At 39.9% G+C, this 20641-nt stretch overlaps 1 protein-coding gene across 10 annotated transcripts in view; it reads right to left on the bottom strand.

Moving 5' to 3' along the window:
* Positions 1-20641, bottom strand: part of TNRC6B (trinucleotide repeat containing adaptor 6B) — a 247560-nt gene that overhangs the window by 153013 nt on the left and 73906 nt on the right. For 3 of the 10 annotated variants that reach the window (XM_042993334.1, XM_042993337.1, XM_042993346.1), the window contains exons 2-4: positions 4790-4957; positions 2480-2568; positions 949-1016 (exon numbers count right to left, since the gene is read on the bottom strand). The exons of 6 other annotated variants lie outside the window; for them this stretch is intronic. In XM_042993334.1, coding sequence (XP_042849268.1) covers positions 949-1016; positions 2480-2568; positions 4790-4808 — 176 coding nt within the window. In that variant the 5' untranslated portion in view covers positions 4809-4957. The remainder of the gene's footprint in view (positions 1-948; positions 1017-2479; positions 2569-4789; positions 4958-20641) is intronic. One more of the 10 variants, XM_042993345.1, reaches the window with a different exon arrangement.

The raw sequence follows: 20641 nt of genomic DNA, 5'->3' as shown, positions 1-20641 counted from the left end.
AACCTGGCCTCATGGCAGCATAACATATTCCGCATAATTCATTCCTAAGGGTTTCGGAGACATACTTTTCATAAGACAGATCAAAAGTAAACTATTCTCTAGGAAGAAAAAAAAAAGATGAGAGAGGAGTTTCTCCCTACAGATTTTCGGTAAATTCCATGAATCACTTGCTATCCCATTCAACTTAGGAGACTACTGTCTGAATAAAAAATAGTAGTCATGTCAGTATTTCAAGGCAGTCTTAACTGTTTTTCCTTTAAAAGGGCATATGAAACACCAGTCTTCTCTGCAACACAATTTTTCAAGTTCTGTGGCAGAGGGAGGGAAAAAAAATCTATTCCCTGTCACCAAAAAGCTACCCGAGGACTCCCAATTTCAGATTTAAAACTGATCACTCTTTAAGAAGTCAGGGGAGAGATCTTGAATAATTTAGAATGTTGGCTAAGTTATATTATTTATATTCCTGTTCCTTTCGGGAAACAATTTGTTATTTAAACAAAGAACAGAAGTATAAATAACTAAATAGAATAGAATTTCAGGAAGTACATTTCAAATAAATTCACACTTGGAATGCAGGGAAGACAGTCTATTAATTTAGCGTACTTCCTAAGGACATAGCTAAGAAAAGAATATACCATCTTAAACTTTCTTTGGAAATCAACCAGACTGAATTAGTTCAATTTGGAACATCCTGAGCCTTAAAGCCTTTGCTAAAGTGTAACACAAATTTTGATTAGTCAAGTGTGAAAATCTACAAAGCCAACTTTCTTGTCCCTCCAGTTAGTCTGTCTATAAATAGAAACTATGCATTAATAGCCACCAAAGCAACTGGTGAGCTCCACAATGTGCCCAACATATACATCCTCTGCAACCACGCTCTCAGCGTGTTTAACCAAAGTGCTTCTGAAGATCTGTAATAGGACCCTTTTTAAATAAACTGTGACTCACTGTTTGCTCTCTTCACCAGGAGGTGGAGTCTTGCCATGCCCTTCCATTACAAAATCCTCCTGTTCCACCTGCAAAGGCAAGCACCACAGGTCAGAAGTAGTCAGTAACTAAGATGCAACTCACTTAAAGTTCCAGGGCCTGCCCTGTGCAGAAGAACCACATGGCCCCTGTGCTATACTGTCTGGCACAGGAGACTAGGCCAGTGGCTTTCAATTGCCAAATTTGCTCAAGGCATCTCTCCTTAGGTGCCTAGATTTGCAGAACAGAAAAGGAAACACTGTTGACTTGCAACTTACATAACTGTAACAAAAGTTAACATCCAGAATATAATAAAGAATTGCTAGGAATCAATTAAAAAAAAAAAGACAACATACTTGAAAGATTTACAAAATAACTGAGTAGGAATTTTACTGAAGAACATGCACAAATGAAAAGATACTCAGTTTCATGTCAACCAGGAAAATGCAAATTACTGCAAATTAATTTCGCCGCTACCAGGTTGGCTAAAATTCAAAAGTTGGGCAATACTGGGCCACCTGGGTGGCTCAGTCGGTCAAGCTACCAACTCTGGTTCAGGTCATGATCTTGCGGTTAGTGGGTTCGAGCCCCAAGTCCGGCTCTGTGCTAATAGCTCGGAGCCTGGAGCCTGCTTCAGATTCCGAGTCTCCCTCTCTCTGCCCTTCCCTTGCTTGCTCTCTGTCTCTGTCTCTCTCTCTCGAAAATAAATAAAACATTAAAAAATTTGTTTTTAAAGCTGGGCAATACCAAGTGTTGGCAAGGGCACAGAGCAATAGCAACACTCATCCACTCCTGGTGGGAAGGAAAATTGATACAACTACTTTTCAAAAGTTTGCCACTATCTGGTACGCTTGACTATGTATTTACTGTACAAACTAGTGGTCGCACTTCTAGATAAATATTCTAGAGAAACTTTTACACACATATAAAATAGTATTTTTTTAGTATTTTTAATTTTAATAGTATTATTTTTAACAGAAAAAAAAAAAAACCCCCAGAACAAATATCCATCAACAGTAAAATAAATATACACACTATGGTGTTTCCAGACAACAGAATAAACACTATTCTATATAAAAATGACTGACTATAGCTACACACTGCAACCTAGATGTGTTATAAAAACACAGTATTGGGTGAAAAAGCAAATCAGAAAAGAATACACACACAGTATAATTCCATTATATAAGGTTCAAATATAACATTTTAAAACTGTATGTATGTATGAGTATATAGACATGTATGTATATACATAGTTTTTAAAAACTATTTTTAAAAAAGGAATGACATACCAAATTTAGGCTACAGATTGTCTTAGGAAGGGAGGGAGGGGATTCAGTAAGGAAGGGGCATGTGGAGGATCCTGGGTTGTGGTTATATTCTATTTCTTGGCCTATGTAGTAGGTAACTAGGTGTTTGTTTTGTAATTATTCTTTTAACTATGTTTCTTTCCTCCCTATGGTTTTCTTCTCAATACAAATTTCAAAGTGAAAAAAAAAAGAAAGCATTTTACCATTCCAGATGGCTTATTGACCTGGAAGATCAGTGACCGAGATAGAGCTACCTCCACAAAGGGGACTATTAGTCCCATGAAAACTCCCCCTGAAAGGCATAATTTTAAAAAATCAAACAGATGTACTCAAGGAAACAGACAGGGCTATTCCCAACTCAGAAAAAAACAGTCTATTTCTTACAAAACCTAATAATCTGGAAGACAGACAACATACACCATGATGAAACCCAAAGAAAACAAAAGGTTTTCCAATTCTGTCATCTTCTCCACAGTCTCTATTTCCCAAGAATACTAGAGAAGACAGGACAGAGTTTAGAGGCTAAGTTTCAGAAAGGACAGGAAAATCAAGAGGTGTTCATAATTTCCATTAAAAACAGGAGGAGGCATAGGCAAGAGTAATTAAAGACACACACTGTGCATACTGTAAAATTCAAACCAGGTTCTGACTTGAATCTTAGGAAATTCCTGACTCTGCAACGTACTGGACTTAGCCAAGGAGAGGGAGGATTCTCCCATCCTAAGGTTACATTTAGGACGTAAAAACTCTAGAAATAAAAACAGGATTGCAGAGGGAAATTTATGAGGAGCTAGAGATGATCTGGTTGGGTTACAAGAGTGCATACCTATGTTTTAAAAAAAAATCACAATGTACTTAACTATATAAATGTTATGCCTTAATTAGGAAAAACAGGTGACAAACTGTTTAAGTTTGTTAAGCTCCTTGGAAACTCAACCTTCAATCATTTGCTTAAAGACAAGAATGACTATTCTCCCACTTATATATATTATAGAAATTTCTTTGGCCCTTCATCTTTAAGAATGCTGTCTAAAGAATTCTGAATTGTGCATCTTGGCCTCTGCTTAGTTTTTTTTTTTTTTTTTTTTTTTTAAGGTTTATCTACAATCAATTTTTTTTTTAATTTTTTTTTTTTTAACGTTTATTTACTTTTGAGACAGAGACAGAGGATGAACGGGGGAGGGTCAGAGAGAGAGAGGGAGACACAGAATCTGAAACAGGCTCCAGGCTCCGAGCTGTCAGCACAGAGCCCGACGAGGGGCTCGAACTCACGAGCCGTGAGATCATGACCTGAGCCGAAGTCGGACGCTTAACCGACTGAGCCACCCAGGCGCCCCTACAATCAATTTCTAATGAGAAGTAATGATCAAAGAACCCACAGCTTCTACAATCTCTTCCACGTGGGCTCCCAATCTTTAACCCCAGCCCCCATGTTATGCATACTAGTCCTCCACTTGGATGGCCCAGTAAGTTCCAAAATGAAATAATATCTTTGTCTTTAAACTTCCTCTCCTTTTTATATCCCCTATCTCTGCGAATGGTACCATCATTCACTAAACTCCCCAAACAGGAACCCGATACATGTATCCCCCCACTTTTTGAAAGTTCGTGTTATACCACTTCACTTTTACAAAAGGCCTATTTTCACTAACCAAAAAAAAAAAAAAAAAACAAAACACAAAAAACAAAAAAAAAAAACACAAAAAAACCTGAAGAGGATTTTTGCTTTTACAAAAAAAGAGGTAAAAAGCCAAACAGCGTTCAGCGTTGGTTTTGCAGCCAGCCCGCTGTAGAGGCAGTGCACACCATGAGCCCCAAGAAGGGCACTGCCAAACTCCTTCCCTGAGACTACAGTCAGCATCTCAGCATCGTGAGCAAGACGTGTCCCAAAGTATCAGAAAAGCCTAGGAGCAGTTATTTTCTGGATTTGGGAATGCTCCAAGATTTTTCCATATAAAGAAATGGTCACTGTTTCTTGGCTTGGTGCAACATTTAGACTTACGAAAGATTTCACAGGAATGCTCTACTTTCTGATAGCAGGGGAAACCTGTCATCACACAAGAATCTAAGGTTCCCTCCTTAACCCCACATCCTATTAATCACCAAGTATTGTGGCTTCCACCTCTTAAATGGCTCTCCCCTCCACCACCCCTTCTTTATTCTCTTTAACTGCCATCATAGTTAAAGGCCAGCTTCTCTAAACCTCACTACTGCACAAGCCTTCTCACTGGTCCTTGTGCTTCCGGGTCCCATTTCATTTTAAGCCATCTTCCAAACCACTTGCATCAAGTGGGCTTTGTAACATGCAAATCTGATTGCATCGCTCCCCTCGAAATTCTTCAGCGGTGCCCCAACACCTATGCTGAGTTCATTTGTCTAAGCCATCTTTTTATCCGCCTCTGCCTCCCCCACCCACTCTGAAGCCCTGGCGGAACATGCAACTCTTTAACCCCCTGTTCATTTACGCATACTGTTAGCATTTGCCTAGCCGCCCCGGCCTTCTGCCCACATACAATTCAAATTGCTACTCATTCCTTTAAGTGCCAATTCAAATGCTTTTCCCCAGACACGGTCTCCTGCAGCAGGGCTTACACCTTTTCTCAGCCTCCATCATCTCAGGAGGCAATAAAAATGGTCCAGAAAGAACACTGCTCCTTATTGCCACTTCCCGTTCTTTTTTTCTGCAAATTTCAAGAACACAAGGACTTCATGTGATGGTCTCCACCACTCCTCCCCCTTGATCTCATTTGCAGGAGTTTCAAGATTTTTATTCATAAAACTTGCACCATTACCCTCACCTTTCTCCCACTACCATTCATTCATTCAACAAACATTTACTCAGCACACATTACATGCAAGGTGCTGGGCTGAGATAAAGGCGAAGACAGTAGTCTCTGCCCTCAAAAAGCTTGCAGATTAGTGGGGAAGACAACCAAAAACCAGTGGGCGCTGTGTGGTGACAGATGGTAACTACACTTGTGAGCACAGCAGAAGTCCAGACGTGTGGATGCTCCAATTAAAAAGACATCACCATCGAGTGTGAAAAAGCAATGCAATCACACAGGAAGGGCGCTTGACTCAGCCTAAAGGAGTCAGACACACCAGACCTACCCTAAGCAGGAGACTGACCTCCTTCCTAATTCAGTGAGGAAGCAGGCAGGACCTGGACTGCTCCACACTGAGGTTTGTCCCAGAAACCTCCCGCCCTCCGTGTGAACCTGTGAAGAGCCACTGCAACTCCTACGTCTGCTGTTCTCTGTCCTCAAGAGTCCACTCAGAGCCTCCTGGCAGGCATTTCAGTGATTCTTCTCCTGGACACCGACTTGTTGTTAGGATGTTTCTGTCTTACCAATCCCTTACCTTTCTCTCTTCTGCTCCAGGAGTGTAGAGCATAGCTGGAGGAAGTCACAAAACTGGTTCCTTTTCAAATGTACGCCAGTTCACTTCCCCTCAGTGCTCACATGGCAGCACCTGGCCTGTAAGGCCCTTCTTCGTCTTTTCTGCTGTTACTCAGTCTTCAAAGACTGGTTCAAAAGTTACTTTCTCTAGGAGGCACTTTCGACAACTACCACTGCCTCCTCCAACCTCCCAAGGTGTTCCTTCCCATTTACCCTGCAAGGCCCAGCCAACAGCTGCGGCCCTTTGTTCACCCACTTCCCCTCTGCTGGAGAGCCTTGAAGGGGAACAATGGGATCTTTGTGTATCCCAGAACCTAACACAACCCTTCTAGTGGGTCATTCATTCGACATACCTTCTGAATGCCTTCCCTGTGCTAAGTAAGCGCTGGGTTGAATAACTGAATGAATGAACGTCTGACCTCCTGCACCACCGTCCTCACTCATTTATTCTGAACCTATTCCACTCTCCTCCAGACTCCAAACCCATCCATCAGGCATCCTCCCTAGCCTGTCCTTTCTGAAGAGGACAATGCAGAAGAAGATCATCCTGAAAGCCTATCTCACACAGAGCCCCTGTTTTCCCGTCAGGATTGTGCAGATGAGTCTTCACCTTCACCCACTGCCCCCTCTCCCCTGCTCAGCAAGGCTCCCCTCACCACTTATATTCTACATTCATGACCTGCGTCACAACACCTCCTCCGGGACCTTACTGTCTAAGGAAGTCTTTCTCCCTTTCTACCAAATCCAACTCCTCAACTGACGAATACGTTATAAGCTCTTCTATTCTGAAAAATTATTTTTGGCCTTGTGATACCCTCCAAATATCCTCTTGTTTTTAGCCTTTCCTTTACTATCCAAATTATTAAATAGACTACACTCCATTACTTTCATGTTCTCATCACTGATCTGATAAAAAAAAAAGTTATCGAGGTACTACATACATGTGATTTTAAGTCAAATAATACCACCAAGCTTACAAATAAAAACAACACTCTCCTCTGCTGCCCTCCGACCCAGACCACTCCCCGTGCCTCCCCCGCCACCCCACCACACACAGATCTCTTTTCCCCCGTCCTTCCAACAGAAGACACCATTTTTGTCCAAATCAATATTCAGTGCTAACAGTACTATAACTAAGTAAATAACAGAGACAGCTGAATCATACGGAACGGTATAATCAAATTTGCTTTTCTTGTACAATTCTTTGTTTTCCCCAGAACTAACAATTACTACTTTCTTTCAGTTTGGGGGAGGCTTAGTATTTATTACGTATTTTTCACTAATTCATCCTCAAACTCTCCAACAGAGTTGTAAATCTCCTCTTAATAAATTCAAACACTTCAGGTAATCTATCAATTTCATTCCAGTCTTGGAGACATTCCTCGGGGGTTTTCTCATGTTCCAGTCTAGATTGTTTGCTTTCTAGGCCGCTAAATCGCTGACACTTTGCCAGGGATGTCTTTTCCCCTTCAGCTCTGAAATTCCTGGCTCTCTCTCCTACCCTGGAGCATCTGTTCCCCAGATCCTTTGTCTTCTTTTATGGTTTAGTCTCTGGTTTAGGTGGAACATATATTCTAGTGAATGCCTGACAAAAGGTATATGGAAAGTAAAATTTTTGATCTCTTGAATGACTGAAACGTCCTTATTTTATCCATATATATTATTGACATTTGGAATATTTTTTTAACCCACATACATAATCAAATTAGAAGTTCAAGTTAGTAGGAGCGCCTGGGTGGCTCAGTCGGCTGAGTGTGTGACTTCAGCTCAGGTCACGATCTCATGGCTCATGGGTTCGGGCACCGCATCGGGCTCCGCGCCGACAGCTTGGAGCCTGGAGCCTGCTTTGGATTCTGTGTCTCCCTCTCTCTCTGCCCTCCCCCACTCGTGCTAGTCTCTCTCTCCCTGAAGAATAAACATTCAAAAGTATTTAAAAAATAAAAAAAAAAGTTCAAATTAGTAAATCTTTCTCCCTCCAAAATTTTGAAGCCACACTTCATTGTCTTCTAGTTCCCAGAGATGCAATATAGAAATCTGACAATATTCTAAATCCTAACGTTTTGGCCATGACCTGTTTCTTCTCCAGAAACTTGTAGGGTCTTTCACTTCTCCTCAGTGTTACACAAATGCAAACCTCGAAGTACGGTTCTTTTTTTTTATTTATTCAGCTTCTGGGTAGGTACTTGCAATCTAGAAACTCGGGTTCTTCAGGTTTGGGGCATTTTCTCTACTTATTTATTTGACAATTTTATCCCCTCCAGGAATTCCTTCTTCAATGTTGAATTTACAGGATTGATCCATGAATTTTCTTTTCTCTCCACTTGTATCTCTTTGACTTTTTCTTTTACTACCTGGAGATTCTCTCAACTTTACCTTCCAATACTTCTAATTTTTAAAAGAATTTGTTATTGTGACTTAGTTTTTGAAAGCTTGTTCTCTGAAGTCTTTTTTTTACAGTCCTATTTTTGTTCCATGATTATAATACCAACTCTTATCTCTGAAAATATTGTTTTGTTTTGTTTTAATTTTCTTTCACTCTCTATATTACCTTGTTTCCTCTACATTCCTCTTTCATGTTTGCTTTGGTCGCTATCTTCCAGTCATAGGTTTTTATCAGATGTCTGATTATCTATGATTATCTACTGATATTTATTTTTAATTTTTAATTGTATTACTTTTTTTTAAATGTTTATTTTTGAGAGAGAGACAGAGCATGAGCAGGAGAGGGGCAGAGAGAGAGAGAGGGAGACACAGAATCCGAAGCAGGCTCCAGGCTCTGAGCTGTCAGCACAGAGCCCGACGCGGGGCTCGAACTCACGGACTGTGAGATCATTACCTGAGCCGAAGTCGGATACTTAATTGACTGAGCTTCCCAAGCGCCCCTTATTTATTATTTTTTAAAGGAGATGGAGGTTTATTGAATACACTGCAAGGGAGCAGTGGGCAGGACAGCAAAGGAGAGAGGATCTGCAGTGATCTGCTGATATTTAAGAGATAAGCCTGAAAGGGGCACCTGGGTGGCTCAGTTGGTTGAGTGTCGACTCCTGATCTAGGCTCAGGTCGTGATCTCACAGTTCATGGGTTTGAGCCCCGCATTGAGTTCTGTGCTGATGGCACAGAGCCTGCTTGGGATTCTGTCTCTTCTTCTATCTACCCCTATACTGCTTGTGCACACGTGTGCATGCTGTCTCAAAACAAACTTAAACAATTTTTTTTTTTAATGAGCAACTTTTTACTCCTGCTCCCCCTCCCTGGGCAACCACTAACATGCTTTCTGTCATTATAGATTAGTTTGCATTTTCTAGAGTGTATATACAGGTAATCACTGGGACATACTTTTTTTTTTTTTTTTTTTGGTCTGGCTTCTTTTGATCAGAATTATTCTGAAATTCATCCATACAGTTTCATGTATCAGTAGTTCACTTCCCTCTTATAGGGAGCACTACTCCACTGCATAGAATCTACCACAATTTGTCAGTCACCTGTTGATGGGTGGCTGGGTTGTTTCCAGACTTGGGCTATTGCAAAAAGCTGCTATGAACATTCATTTAGAAGTTTTTGTACACTTTCTTTTTCACTGGGTACTTAGCAGTGTATATTAGTTTGCTAGGGATGCCATGACAAGGTACCACAGATTGTATGCTTTCAGGAACAGCAATGTATTGTCTCACACAGATCTGGAAGCTAGAAGTGGGAAATGAAGATTTTGCCAGTGCTGGTTCCTTTGGAAGGCCGTGAGGGAAAGATCTGTCCCAGGCCTCTCCCCTTGGCTTGCAAATGGCCGTCTTCACGTTCACATGGCGTTCTCCCTGTGTTTGTGTCTCTCTGTCTAAATTTCCTCTTTTTATAGACACTAGTCACACTGGATTATGGCCTACCCTAATGACCTATTTTAATTTGATTACCTCTGCAAAGTCCCTAACTCCAAGCAAGGTCACATTCTGAGGTAACAGGAGTTAAGGCTTCCAACGTGTAAACTGGCACAGGAGTGGGGGCGGGGGAGTGAACAGGGAACACAATTCAGCCTCTAACAGTGGAACAGTTGGATCATAGGGTAGTGATATGTTTAACTTTTTAAGAAACAGTCTCTGTATTCCAAAGTGGCTGTAGCATTTTATCTCCCCACCAGCAGAGTATGAGAGTTCCAGTTCTTCCATATCTTACCAACACCCAGGTCTTCCTTTTCTTTTAATGTTTTATTTATTTTTGAAGAGAGATCACGAGTGGGGGAGGGTCAGAGAGACAGGAGGACAGAGGATTCTAAGTGGTCTCCACACTGACAGCAGAGAGCCCAATGAGGGGTTTGAACTCACTAACCTGGAGATAACTCTGAGCAGAAGTTGGACACTTAACCAACTGAGGCACCCAGGCGCCCCAGTAAGTCTTTTTAACTTTAGCTACTCTAACTGCTTTTTTATTTTTTAAGTTTATTTATTTTTGAGAGAGAGAGAGAGAGAGAGAGATACAGTAATCAGGAGAGGGGCAGAAAGAAAGAATCCCAAACAGGCTCCGCACTGTCAGCGCAAAGCCTGACACAGGGCTTGAACCCATGAACTGTGAAATCAGGACCTGAGTGGAAACCAAGAGTTGGATGCTTAACTGACTGAGCCACCCAGGCGCCCCTCTAATTGTGGTTTTAATTGCATTGACATTGAACATCTTTTCATGAGTTTCTTTGCCATCCATTCTTTGGTAAAATGCTGTTCAAATTTTTTACCATTCTTTTAAGCAGATTTATTTTTCTCTCTCTCTCTCTCTTTTTTCTAAAGTAAGCTCCACACCCAATGTGGGGCTTGAACTCATGACCCCAAGATCAAGAGTTGCATGCTCTATCAACAGAGCCAGCCAGGTGTCCCGAAGCATCTTTACTGAGATACAATTTACATGCCATAAAGTTCACCTGTTTAAAATATATAATTCAATAGTTTTTAATATATTTACAGAGTTGTGCACTGATCACCACAATCTAATTTTAGAACATTTCTATCATCCCAAAAAGGAAATTTGTCCTTATTGACAGTCACTCCCCATTTTGCCCTCCCTTCATCCTTCTTTCCAGCACCAGATAACCACGAACCTGCTTCCTGTCTCTACAGATTGGCCTATTCTGAACATTTCATATATAAATGAAGTCATACAATATGTGGTGTTTTGTGTCTGTCTGCTTTCACTTGGCATAATGTTTTCAAGTTTCATCCATATTGTATCATATATCAGTACTTCATTCCATTTTATGGCTTAATACTGTCCCATTGTATAGATATACCATATTTTGTTTACATCACCAGTTGATGGATATTTTGATTGTTTCCACTTTTTTGCTATTGTAAATAATGCTGTTATAAACACTTGTATACAAGTTTCTGTGTGGACACAAGCTGTCATTTTTCTTGGGTGAATACCTAGGAGTGGGATTGCTGGGTCATACGAGAACTGTATGTGTAACTTTTTGAAAGCCTACCAAACTGTTTCTCAAAGTGGATGCACCGTTTGACATACCCACCGGCAGTGTCCAATGGTTCTAATTCTCCACATCCTCAACCACACTTGTTATCACCTGTCCATTTGATAACAGCCATCCCAACGGGTGTGAAGTGCTATGTCACTGTGGTTTTGATTGTAGTTCCTTAATGAGTAACGATGCTGAGCATCTTTTCATGCGCTTATTGGCCAATTGTGTGTCTTCTTTGGATAAATGTCTTCCAATTCTTTGCTCATTTTTAAAAATTGGGTTATTTGTTTTCCTATTACTGAGCTTTCAAAGTTTTTAACAGATTTAATAGATTCTAGATACTAATCCTTATTTGGGCAGATGCTGTGCATGTGTTTCCTCCCAATCTGTGGCTTGCCTTCTCATTCTCACTAACAGCATCTTTCAAAGAGCAGAAGTTTGCTGTGAGATCTAAGAAATCTTTGCCTAACCACAGATTTTCTCTTACATCTTCTTCTAGAAGCATTATAATTCTAGATTTTACATTTAGATCTAAGATCCATTTTCAGTTAATTTTTATATATGCTATAAGGTCTAGATGTATGTTTATTTTTTGCATATGGATATCCAACTGTCCTAACACCATTTGTTGAAAAAAAAAATCCTTTCTCCATTGAATTGCCTCCACAAAATTGCCTTTGTCAAAGATCACTTGTCCATATATATGTGGGTTTATGTTGGGATCTCTCTTCTGCTCCACTGGTCTCTGTCTTTTTTCCAATACCACAGGGTCTTTATTGCTGTAGCTTTATAGTAAGTTCTGAAATCAGGAAGTATTAGCACTCCAACTTTGTTCAACTCAAAAGCTGCTTCGATTATTATTATGGGTTGAATAGTGTCCCCCCCACCAAAAAAAGAAAAAAGATACACTGGAGTTCTAACCTCCAATACTTCAGAACATGATCTTATTTGGAGATGGGGTCTTTACAGAGGTAACTATAAAGTTATTAGGGTGGACTCTAATCCAGTATGACCGTGTCCTCTTATACAAAGGGTGAAATTTGGACACAAAGACAGATGCGCACGCAGGAAGAATGCCATGTGAAGACTGGGTTATACTGCAACAAGTCAAGAAACTAGAAGAGAAGGCAGAAATCAGAAGCTAAGAGAGAGGCCTGGAAAAGACCCTCCCCTAGTCCCTTCACATGGAACATAGCCCTGCCAACACCTTGACCTTGTACTTCAGGCCTCTAGGACTGTGAGACAATACATTTCTGTTGTTTAAGTCACTCAGTTTGTGGTACTTTGTTAGAGCAACCCTAGCAGACTACTACAGCTGTTCTATGCCCTATGCATTTCCATATGAATTTTAGAAATCAGCTTTTTCACAAAAAGAGTCTGCTAGGATTTTGATAGGGATTGGACTAACTCTTAGCAACAGCTAAACAATATTGAATCTTTTTTTTTTAAGTTTATTTATTCATTTTGTGAGAGAGAGAGAGAGAGAGAGAGAGAGAGAGAAAGAGAGAGAAAGAGAAAACACGAGAGGGGGAGGGGCAGAGAGAGGGAGAAAGAGAATCCCAAGAAGGCTCTATGCTCTTAGTATGGAGCCTGACTCAGGGCTTGATCCCACAAGCTGTGAGATCATAACCTGAGCTAAAATTAAGAGTCGGATGCTTAACTGACTGAGCCACCAGGCGCCCCAACAATATTGAATATTCTGACCTATAAACAGGTATATCTCTCCTTTTATTTAGGTTGACTTTATTTTCTCTCAGCAATGTTTTGTGGTTTTCAGTGGTGGTGAAACATTCTGTGTTTTTTGTGGTCACAGCAGACATCTTTTCTCATTGTTCTTCATCTAAGAAGTAAATCATTCAGTCTTTCACCATTAAGTTTAATGTCAACTGTAGGATTTTCATGAAAGCCCTTTATCAGGTCAAATAGTTCCTTTCTATTCCTAGCTTGCTGACACTTTTTTTTTTTTAATCAGGAATGGATGTGGCATTTGTCAAATGCTTTTTCTGCATCTTTTGAGTGGATCCTAGGGTTTTTCTTTTTTAATTTGTTAACGTGATGAATTATACATTGATTGATTCTTGTATGTTCAACCAACCTTGCATTCCTGGGGGAAATCCTACCTGGTCATGTGTTATACTATATATTCAAATTCTGTTTATAATTGTTGCACCTACTTCATGAAAGACACTGTTCTGTAGTTTTCTCGCAATGTCTTTGGTTTTGGTATCAGAGTAATCCTGACCTCACAAAAGGAGTTGGGAAGTATCCCCCTCTCTTCAAGTGAGATTATACTAATTTACATACAACATAAGAACCTACAATAGTATTCTTCTACCTTCCCGTCTTGGACTTTATGCTACTGTTATTGTACATTATACAGATATCAACACACAACGCATCTGCAGAACTTTTGTTCAAACAATTCCCTTTTTAAAAGGTTTAAATAATAGAAAAAGTCTTCTATATCTACCCATGTAGTTTCCATTTCCTGAGCTCTTCATTTCTTTGTGTAGATTCATATTTCCATCTGGCATCCCTTTCAGTCTCCCTTTCACATTTCCTATAGTATGGGTATGCTGATGATGAATTATTTCAGCTTTTGTGTGTTTGAAATAGACTTTAGGGGCACCTGGGTGGCTCAATTGCTTAAGCGTCCGACTTTGGTTCAGGTCATGATCTCACGGTCTGTGGGTTCGGGCCCCGTGCTGGGCTCTGTGCTGACAGCTCAGAGCCTGGAGCCTGCTTCGGGTTTTGTGTCTCCCTCTCTCTCTTCTCCTCCCCCGCTTGTGTTCTATCAAAAAAAAGTAAACATTAAAAAAAAAAGAAAGAAATAGATTTTATTTAGCCTTCATTCTTGAAAGAAATTTCACTGCTTATAGAATTCAAGGTTAACAGTTTTTCTTTCAGTACTTTAAAGACCACTGCATTGTTTTTAAAGGCAAATTCTTATCTTTGTTCCTCTGTTAACAGTGTCCATTGTCTTTTGGTTTTAAGATTTTCTCTATCGCTCATTTTGAGTAATTTGATTATGATGTGCTTTAGTGTGGTATTCTTCATCTGTCAAGAACATATAACTTCTTTTTTAATTTTTTTAAGGAACATATAACTTCTTGGATCTGTGGGTTTACAGTTTTTATCAAATTTGGGGCCATTATTTCTTAGATTTTTCTTTTCTACTTCCTTCCCTCTTCTTCAGAGACTACAGTTACACTTACATTAGATAGACTGTCTGAAGTTTTGTACAGCACCCTCATCATCTTTCCATATTTTGTTCTTTACTCTTTTTCCTGTGTTTCATATTGGATATTTTCTATTAGCATGACTTTAAATTCTCTAATCTTTTATTCTGCAATGTCTAATCTGTCACTAATCTCATCCAGTATATTTTTCATCTCAGACATTATAGTTGTAAACTCTAGAAACATTTTTAAATTTTATTTATTTACTTATTTTAGAGAGCATGCAATGGGGGAGATGGGCAGAAGGAGAGAAAGAATCTTATGCAGGCTCTACGCTCAGCACAGAGCCCAATGCAGGGTTGATCCCATAACCCTGGGATCATGACTTGAGCCAAAATCAAGAGTTGGACACTCAACCAACTGAGCCACCCACATACCCAACTCTAGAAATTTGATTTGAGTCTTATCTTCCACATTTCTACTTGACTTCTTAAATATCTGAATACAATTATAGTAAGTATTTTAATATTCCTGTCTGCTAATTTTAATCTGTGTCAGTTGTGAGTTGATTTCAACAGATTTTTTTTCCTTCACTACGGTCTGTATTTTCCTGGGTTTTACGTGTCTGATGATCTTTGCTTGGATACCGGATATTACAAATTTTACACTGCTGAGTACTGAATATTTTGTATTCCCATTTACAAATATTCCAAAAATATTTTTGAGCTTTGTTCTAGAACACAGATTACTTTGAAACAGTCTGTTCCTTTTGTGTCCTATATATATATATACACATATATATATATATACGTACACACATATATATATAAAATATGTATAATACATGTTTATACATGTATATGTATGTATGTATATACATGTGTGTGTGTGTGTGTGTGTGTGTATATATATATATATATCCATCTATCTATATTTTGTCTACTTTTAAATGGTTATTTCCAGTGGGAGGGTAAAATCTGTCCCTGATACTCCATCTTGCCCAGTAGCAGAAGTCCCAATGGATTTTTGAAAAATTATGGTGTCTTAGGAGAACCTGGCTGGCTCATTCAGTGGAGCATGCAACTCTTGGTGTCAGGGTTATAATTTCAAGCCCCATGTTGGGTATAGAGATGACTTAAAAATAAAATCTTTTTAAAATTGTGGTATTTTAACCATTTTTACGCATGCAGTTCAATGGCATTAAGTATGTTCACATTGCTGTGCAACCATCACCAGCATACATCTCCGAAATTTTTCTCATCTTTCCAAACTGAAACTTTATACTTTCTCTTCCCCTCTCCCTTCAGTCCCTGGCAACCACCACGCTGTTCTCTGTTTCTATGAGGCACCACCCTAGGCACCTTATACAAATAAGAATCATGCAGGATTTGTCCTTTGGTGACTGGCTTATTTCACTAAGCATAATGTCTTCAAGGTTCATGCGTGTTGTAGCAGGCGTCAGAATTTTCTTCCTTTTTAAGGCTAAAGCTTATTCCATTGTTGGGATATACCACTTTTTGCTTATCCATTCATCCGCCAAGCGACACTGGGTTGGTTTTACTTCTTGGCCACTGTAAATAAGGCGGCTACGAACATAGGTATGCAAATATCTGACAGAGTCCGTTTTCGATGCTTTCTTCTTTTTTTAAATTAAGCTTTTAATTTTAATTGCAGTATAGTTAACATACAGTGTTATATCACTTTCAAGTATACACTACAGTGATTCAACAATTCTATACATTACTTAGTGTAATGTCATCCTTCTTTCAATTCTTAGTGATTTTATTACTAAGTGGAATATCCTTGCCACTTAGCATCTCTATTTCTCCTTGTCCGCTATGTAACAGTTGACGTAGTAGCCATCATTCAAAGAGCCACCCATTTAAAATCTCCTCTGCCTTGTACTAGACTACACTCTCCATTTCTTTTCTTCTCTCTCACCCAATCTTAGAGCCTTTGAATTTATGCCTTTGCCTTAGGAATATTCTCTCATATCATCACATGGAAGCTTCCTTCATATCCTTGAGGCATCAGCTTAAGCGCATCTCTCTGAACAGACCTTCTCTGACCACCCAGCTAAAATAGCTCCCCACTCAGTCACTCTGGCTTAACACATATCACCGCCTAAAAGGAACGCTTACTTATGTGTTTGTTGTCTATCTCCCCCAACCAAAAATGCAAACTTCCTGATACAGAGATTCTTGACTGTCTTGTTCACTATAAACCTGGCACAAAAAGTTGTTTGATAAATATTTCCTGACTCTAACTTGCTAATCTCTGCTTCTCTTTCTTAACTGCTCTCCAAACATCTATTTCCCCAGGTTCTGTCACTGAACCCATGTCTTCACATTTTGCCACAGAAATTTCATCTAACCTCACGGTTTCAACTGTTCCATTTGAATGATTCTCTCCAATTCAGTTATTTTCAGCCCTGAATCATCCTGTTTCCAGCCTCCTGGTTTCACCTGGCTGCCACACACTGCCACAAAGACACTATCTCAAATTCTGTTTAACACAGAATTCATCCTACCCTCCCCCCACCTGTTTCTTCTCTCATGTTTCCTATTCTTTTTTTAATTTTTTAAAAAATGTTTTATTTATTTTTGAGACAGAGACAGAGCGCGAGCAGGGGAGGGGCAGAGCGAGAGACACAGAATCCGAAGGCTCCAGGCTCTGAGCTGTCAGCACACAGCCCAATACGAGGCCCGAACTCACAAACCACTAGATCTGGACCTGAGCCGAAGTCGGACGCTTAACCAGCTGAGCCACCCAGGCGCCCCTCGTGTTTCCTATTTTTAACAGCAGCACCCTCTTTCTTCCAGTCACTCAGCTTAAAGTCTTGATGTCATTACTAATATCTCCTTTTCCTTTTTCCTCCACATCAAATTAATTGCTAAATCCTATCCATTTTTTTAAAAGAAAGCATGCAGGGGCAGCTGGCTGGCTCAGTAGGTGAAGCATAAGACTCTTGATCTTGGGGTTGTGAGTTTGGGCCCCACGCTGGGTGTAGAGATTACTTAAAAATAAAATCTTTAGGGGCATCTGGGTGGCTCGGTTGGTTAAGTGTCCGACTTTGGCCTAGGTCATGATCTCACAGTTCCTCAGTTCGATTCCTGTATTGGGCTCTGTGCTACAGCATAGAGACTGAAGCCTGTTTCAGATTTTTTTTTTTTTTAATGTATGTTTATTTTTGAGAGAGAGAGAGGGAGAGAGAGAGCGCACAAGCCAGGGAGGAGCAGAGAGAGACATGGAGACATAGAATCTGAAGGAGGCTCCAGGCTCCAAGCTGTCAGTGCAGAGCCCCACACAGGGCTCGAACACCCAAGCTATGAGATCATGACTGGAGCCGAAGTCAGACGCTTAACCGACGGAGCCACCCAGGTGCCCCAAGCCTGTTTCAGATTATGTGACTCCCTCCCCCTCTCTGCCCCTCCCCAACTCCTGCTCTCTCTCTCTCTAAATAAACATTAAATAATAAATAAATAAATAAATAAATAAATAAATAAATAAATAAATAAAATCTCATTAAAAAAAAGAAAGGAAAGCATATATATTTCCTAACTATAAAGCTAAGGACAACTAATATAGTGGATGACAGGAACAATATTCAAGATGGTCTTAGCAGACTAAGAGGAAGGGCAGAAGCTCCTAATATTGGTCTCTTTTAAACTGAGGTACAATTCACAGAAAAATACATAAACTGTAAGTGTAGTGCTCAGTGGATTTTAGATACAATTGTACCCGTGTAACTACCCCACGGATGAAGACAGCAGATGTCCATCTCCCCAGAATACTCCCACAAGCCTCTTCTCTTGGATACTCTCATACACACCCCGGGGAATGATTCTATCGCTGAGGATGAGTTTTACATGTTCATAAACTTTATATAATTAGAATCTGGGAGAATGTACACTTCTGTTCCCATCTTTTTCCGGTCAATATAATGTTTTTGAGATTCATGCATGTTTTTATGTGAATCAAAAGTCTAATTTTTTAAATGTTTATTTTTGAGAGACAGAGTGTGAGTGGGGGAGGGGCAGAGAGAGGGAGATACAGAATCCAAAATAGGCTCCAGGCTCTGAGCTGTCAGCACAGAGCCCGATACAGAGCTCGAACTCATGGCCTGTGAGATCATGACCCAAGCCGAAGTCAGACGCTTAACTGACTGAGCCACCCAGGCGCCCCTCAAAAGTCTAATTTTTAAGCTTAGTAGTATTTCACTGAACATACTATAATTCATTTATTTATTTACTTGTTGATGGACAGTTAAGCTATATCTGGTTTGGGGCTGTTACAAATAAAGTTACCACAAATGAGACCACACGTCTCTTTGTGGACATATGCAGTCATGTGTATTAGGTACATACTTAGAAGCAGAACATCTGGCTTATAGGGTAGGCATATGTTTAACTTGATCAGAGATTTGAGAAAGTTTCTGAAGTAGTTATACCAGTTTATACTCCTCCCAACAATGTACGAGAGTTGCGTTGCTCCACATTCTTTGACACTTGGTATGGCCAATCTTTCAAATTTTGGTGAGTGTGTAATACCATATTAGTTTTAACTTACACTTCCCTCATGAATAATGTTGAATATCCTATTTTTATGGCCATTTGCATATCTTATTTTGTGAAATATCTATTTATGTCTTTTGTCCAGAGTTTTTACCTTTCTTATTGATTTTTAGGAATTCTATATATATTCTAGATATGAGACCTTTATTAGATAAATGTATTGCAAGTGTTTTCTCCAAGTCCGTAGCTTTTCCACATTCTTAATGTTGTCAGTGTATTAGCAGATGTTTAATTTTTTGTAATGAAATTCAACTGAAGAACTGTTCTTAAAGAATTACAAAATTTTTTTTTAATGTTTATTTTTGAAAGAGACAGAGCACAAGCAGGGGAGGGGCAGAGAGAGCGGGGGACACAGAATCTGAAGCAGGCTCCAGGCTCTGAGCTGTCAGCACAGATGTGGGGCTAGAACGCATGGACCACGAGATCATGATCTAAGCCACAGTTGGTCGCTTAACCGACTGAGCCACCCAGGCGCCCCTAAATCACTATTCTTTTTTATGGTTAGTGCTTTTTACAATCTACTTAAGATCACAGAGACATCTCTTACGTTGTCTTCCAAAAGCTTTACAGTTTCAGCCTATGATCCATCTCAAATTAGGTTTTATGTGTGATGTAATCACACATAATCACATACACAGTAATCATGGTTCATGTATTTCCATATGGTTACCTGGTTGCTCCAGCACCATCTGTTGAAAGATCTCCCTTTCCCTCACTGGATTAGTCTTTTGAAAAACCTTTTTTTAAAATTCTGAAGTCTTATACTTTAGGTTTAAAAGAATCAATCGTAGGGGTGCCTGGGTGGCTCAGTTGGTTAAGCGTCCAACTCCTGATCTCAGCTCAGGTCTTGATCTCAGAGTCTTAAGTTCAAGCCCAGCATTGGGCTCCTCACTGGGCGTGGAGTCTACTTAAAAAAAAAAAAAAAATCAGGAGCGCTGGGATGGCTGAGTCGGTTAAACCTCTAACTCCTGATTTCAGCTCCAGTCATGATCTCAAGCATTCATGGGTTCAAGCTCCACACTGGGCTCTGCACTGGTGGTGCAGAGACCACTTGGGAGACTCTCTGCCCCTCCCCTGCTCATGCTCTTCCTCAAAGTTAGTAAGTAAAGTTAAAAAAAAAAAACCAATTGTACAACTACAGGATGGGCAAGACCAGTATAAAAGCAGTGTAGTGGATAATGTGGTTGACTTTGAGACACTGAAGCACTTCCTCTTCAGCAACAAGACCTAGAAATTTTAGCTAACACAAATTCTAACATCATTTGAAGCTTATTGTGGCCATGCCATTAAATTCTGGTCAAAGAAATACAAAAGCACAGTTGAGTGTGCAACTTCCAAGGGAAGTGACGAGTTCTCTTTTTTTTTTGCTAAATGGAATACAAATGTGATGGTTGGGGCTACAGAGAAAGCAGAATTTTCTATTTTTATAGAAAATTTTTAAGATATAGAAAAAAGTCCAGAAAATAAAATAACAAACACACCTATGTAACCACCACTCAGATTTAACATATTTGCTTCATAGCATTTGCTTCAGATATCTCTTTTTTATAATGTTTATTATTTTTTTAATGTTTGTTTATTTTTGAGAGAGAGACAGAGACAGAGCATGAGTGAGGGAGGAGCAGAGAGAGAAGGGGACACAGAATCCGAAGCAGGCTCCAGGCTCCCAGCTGTCAGCACAGAGCCCGACCTGGGGCTTGACCTCATGAACGGTGAGATCATGACCTGAGCCCAAGTTGGACGTTTAACCGACTGAACCACC

This window comes from Panthera tigris, chromosome B4 (genome assembly GCF_018350195.1).
Source record: "Panthera tigris isolate Pti1 chromosome B4, P.tigris_Pti1_mat1.1, whole genome shotgun sequence".
In the NCBI taxonomy this organism is placed as follows: Eukaryota; Metazoa; Chordata; class Mammalia; order Carnivora; family Felidae; genus Panthera; species Panthera tigris.
The sequence above is the reverse complement of the archived record's forward strand: the minus strand, read 5'-3'. Positions and strand labels throughout refer to the sequence as shown.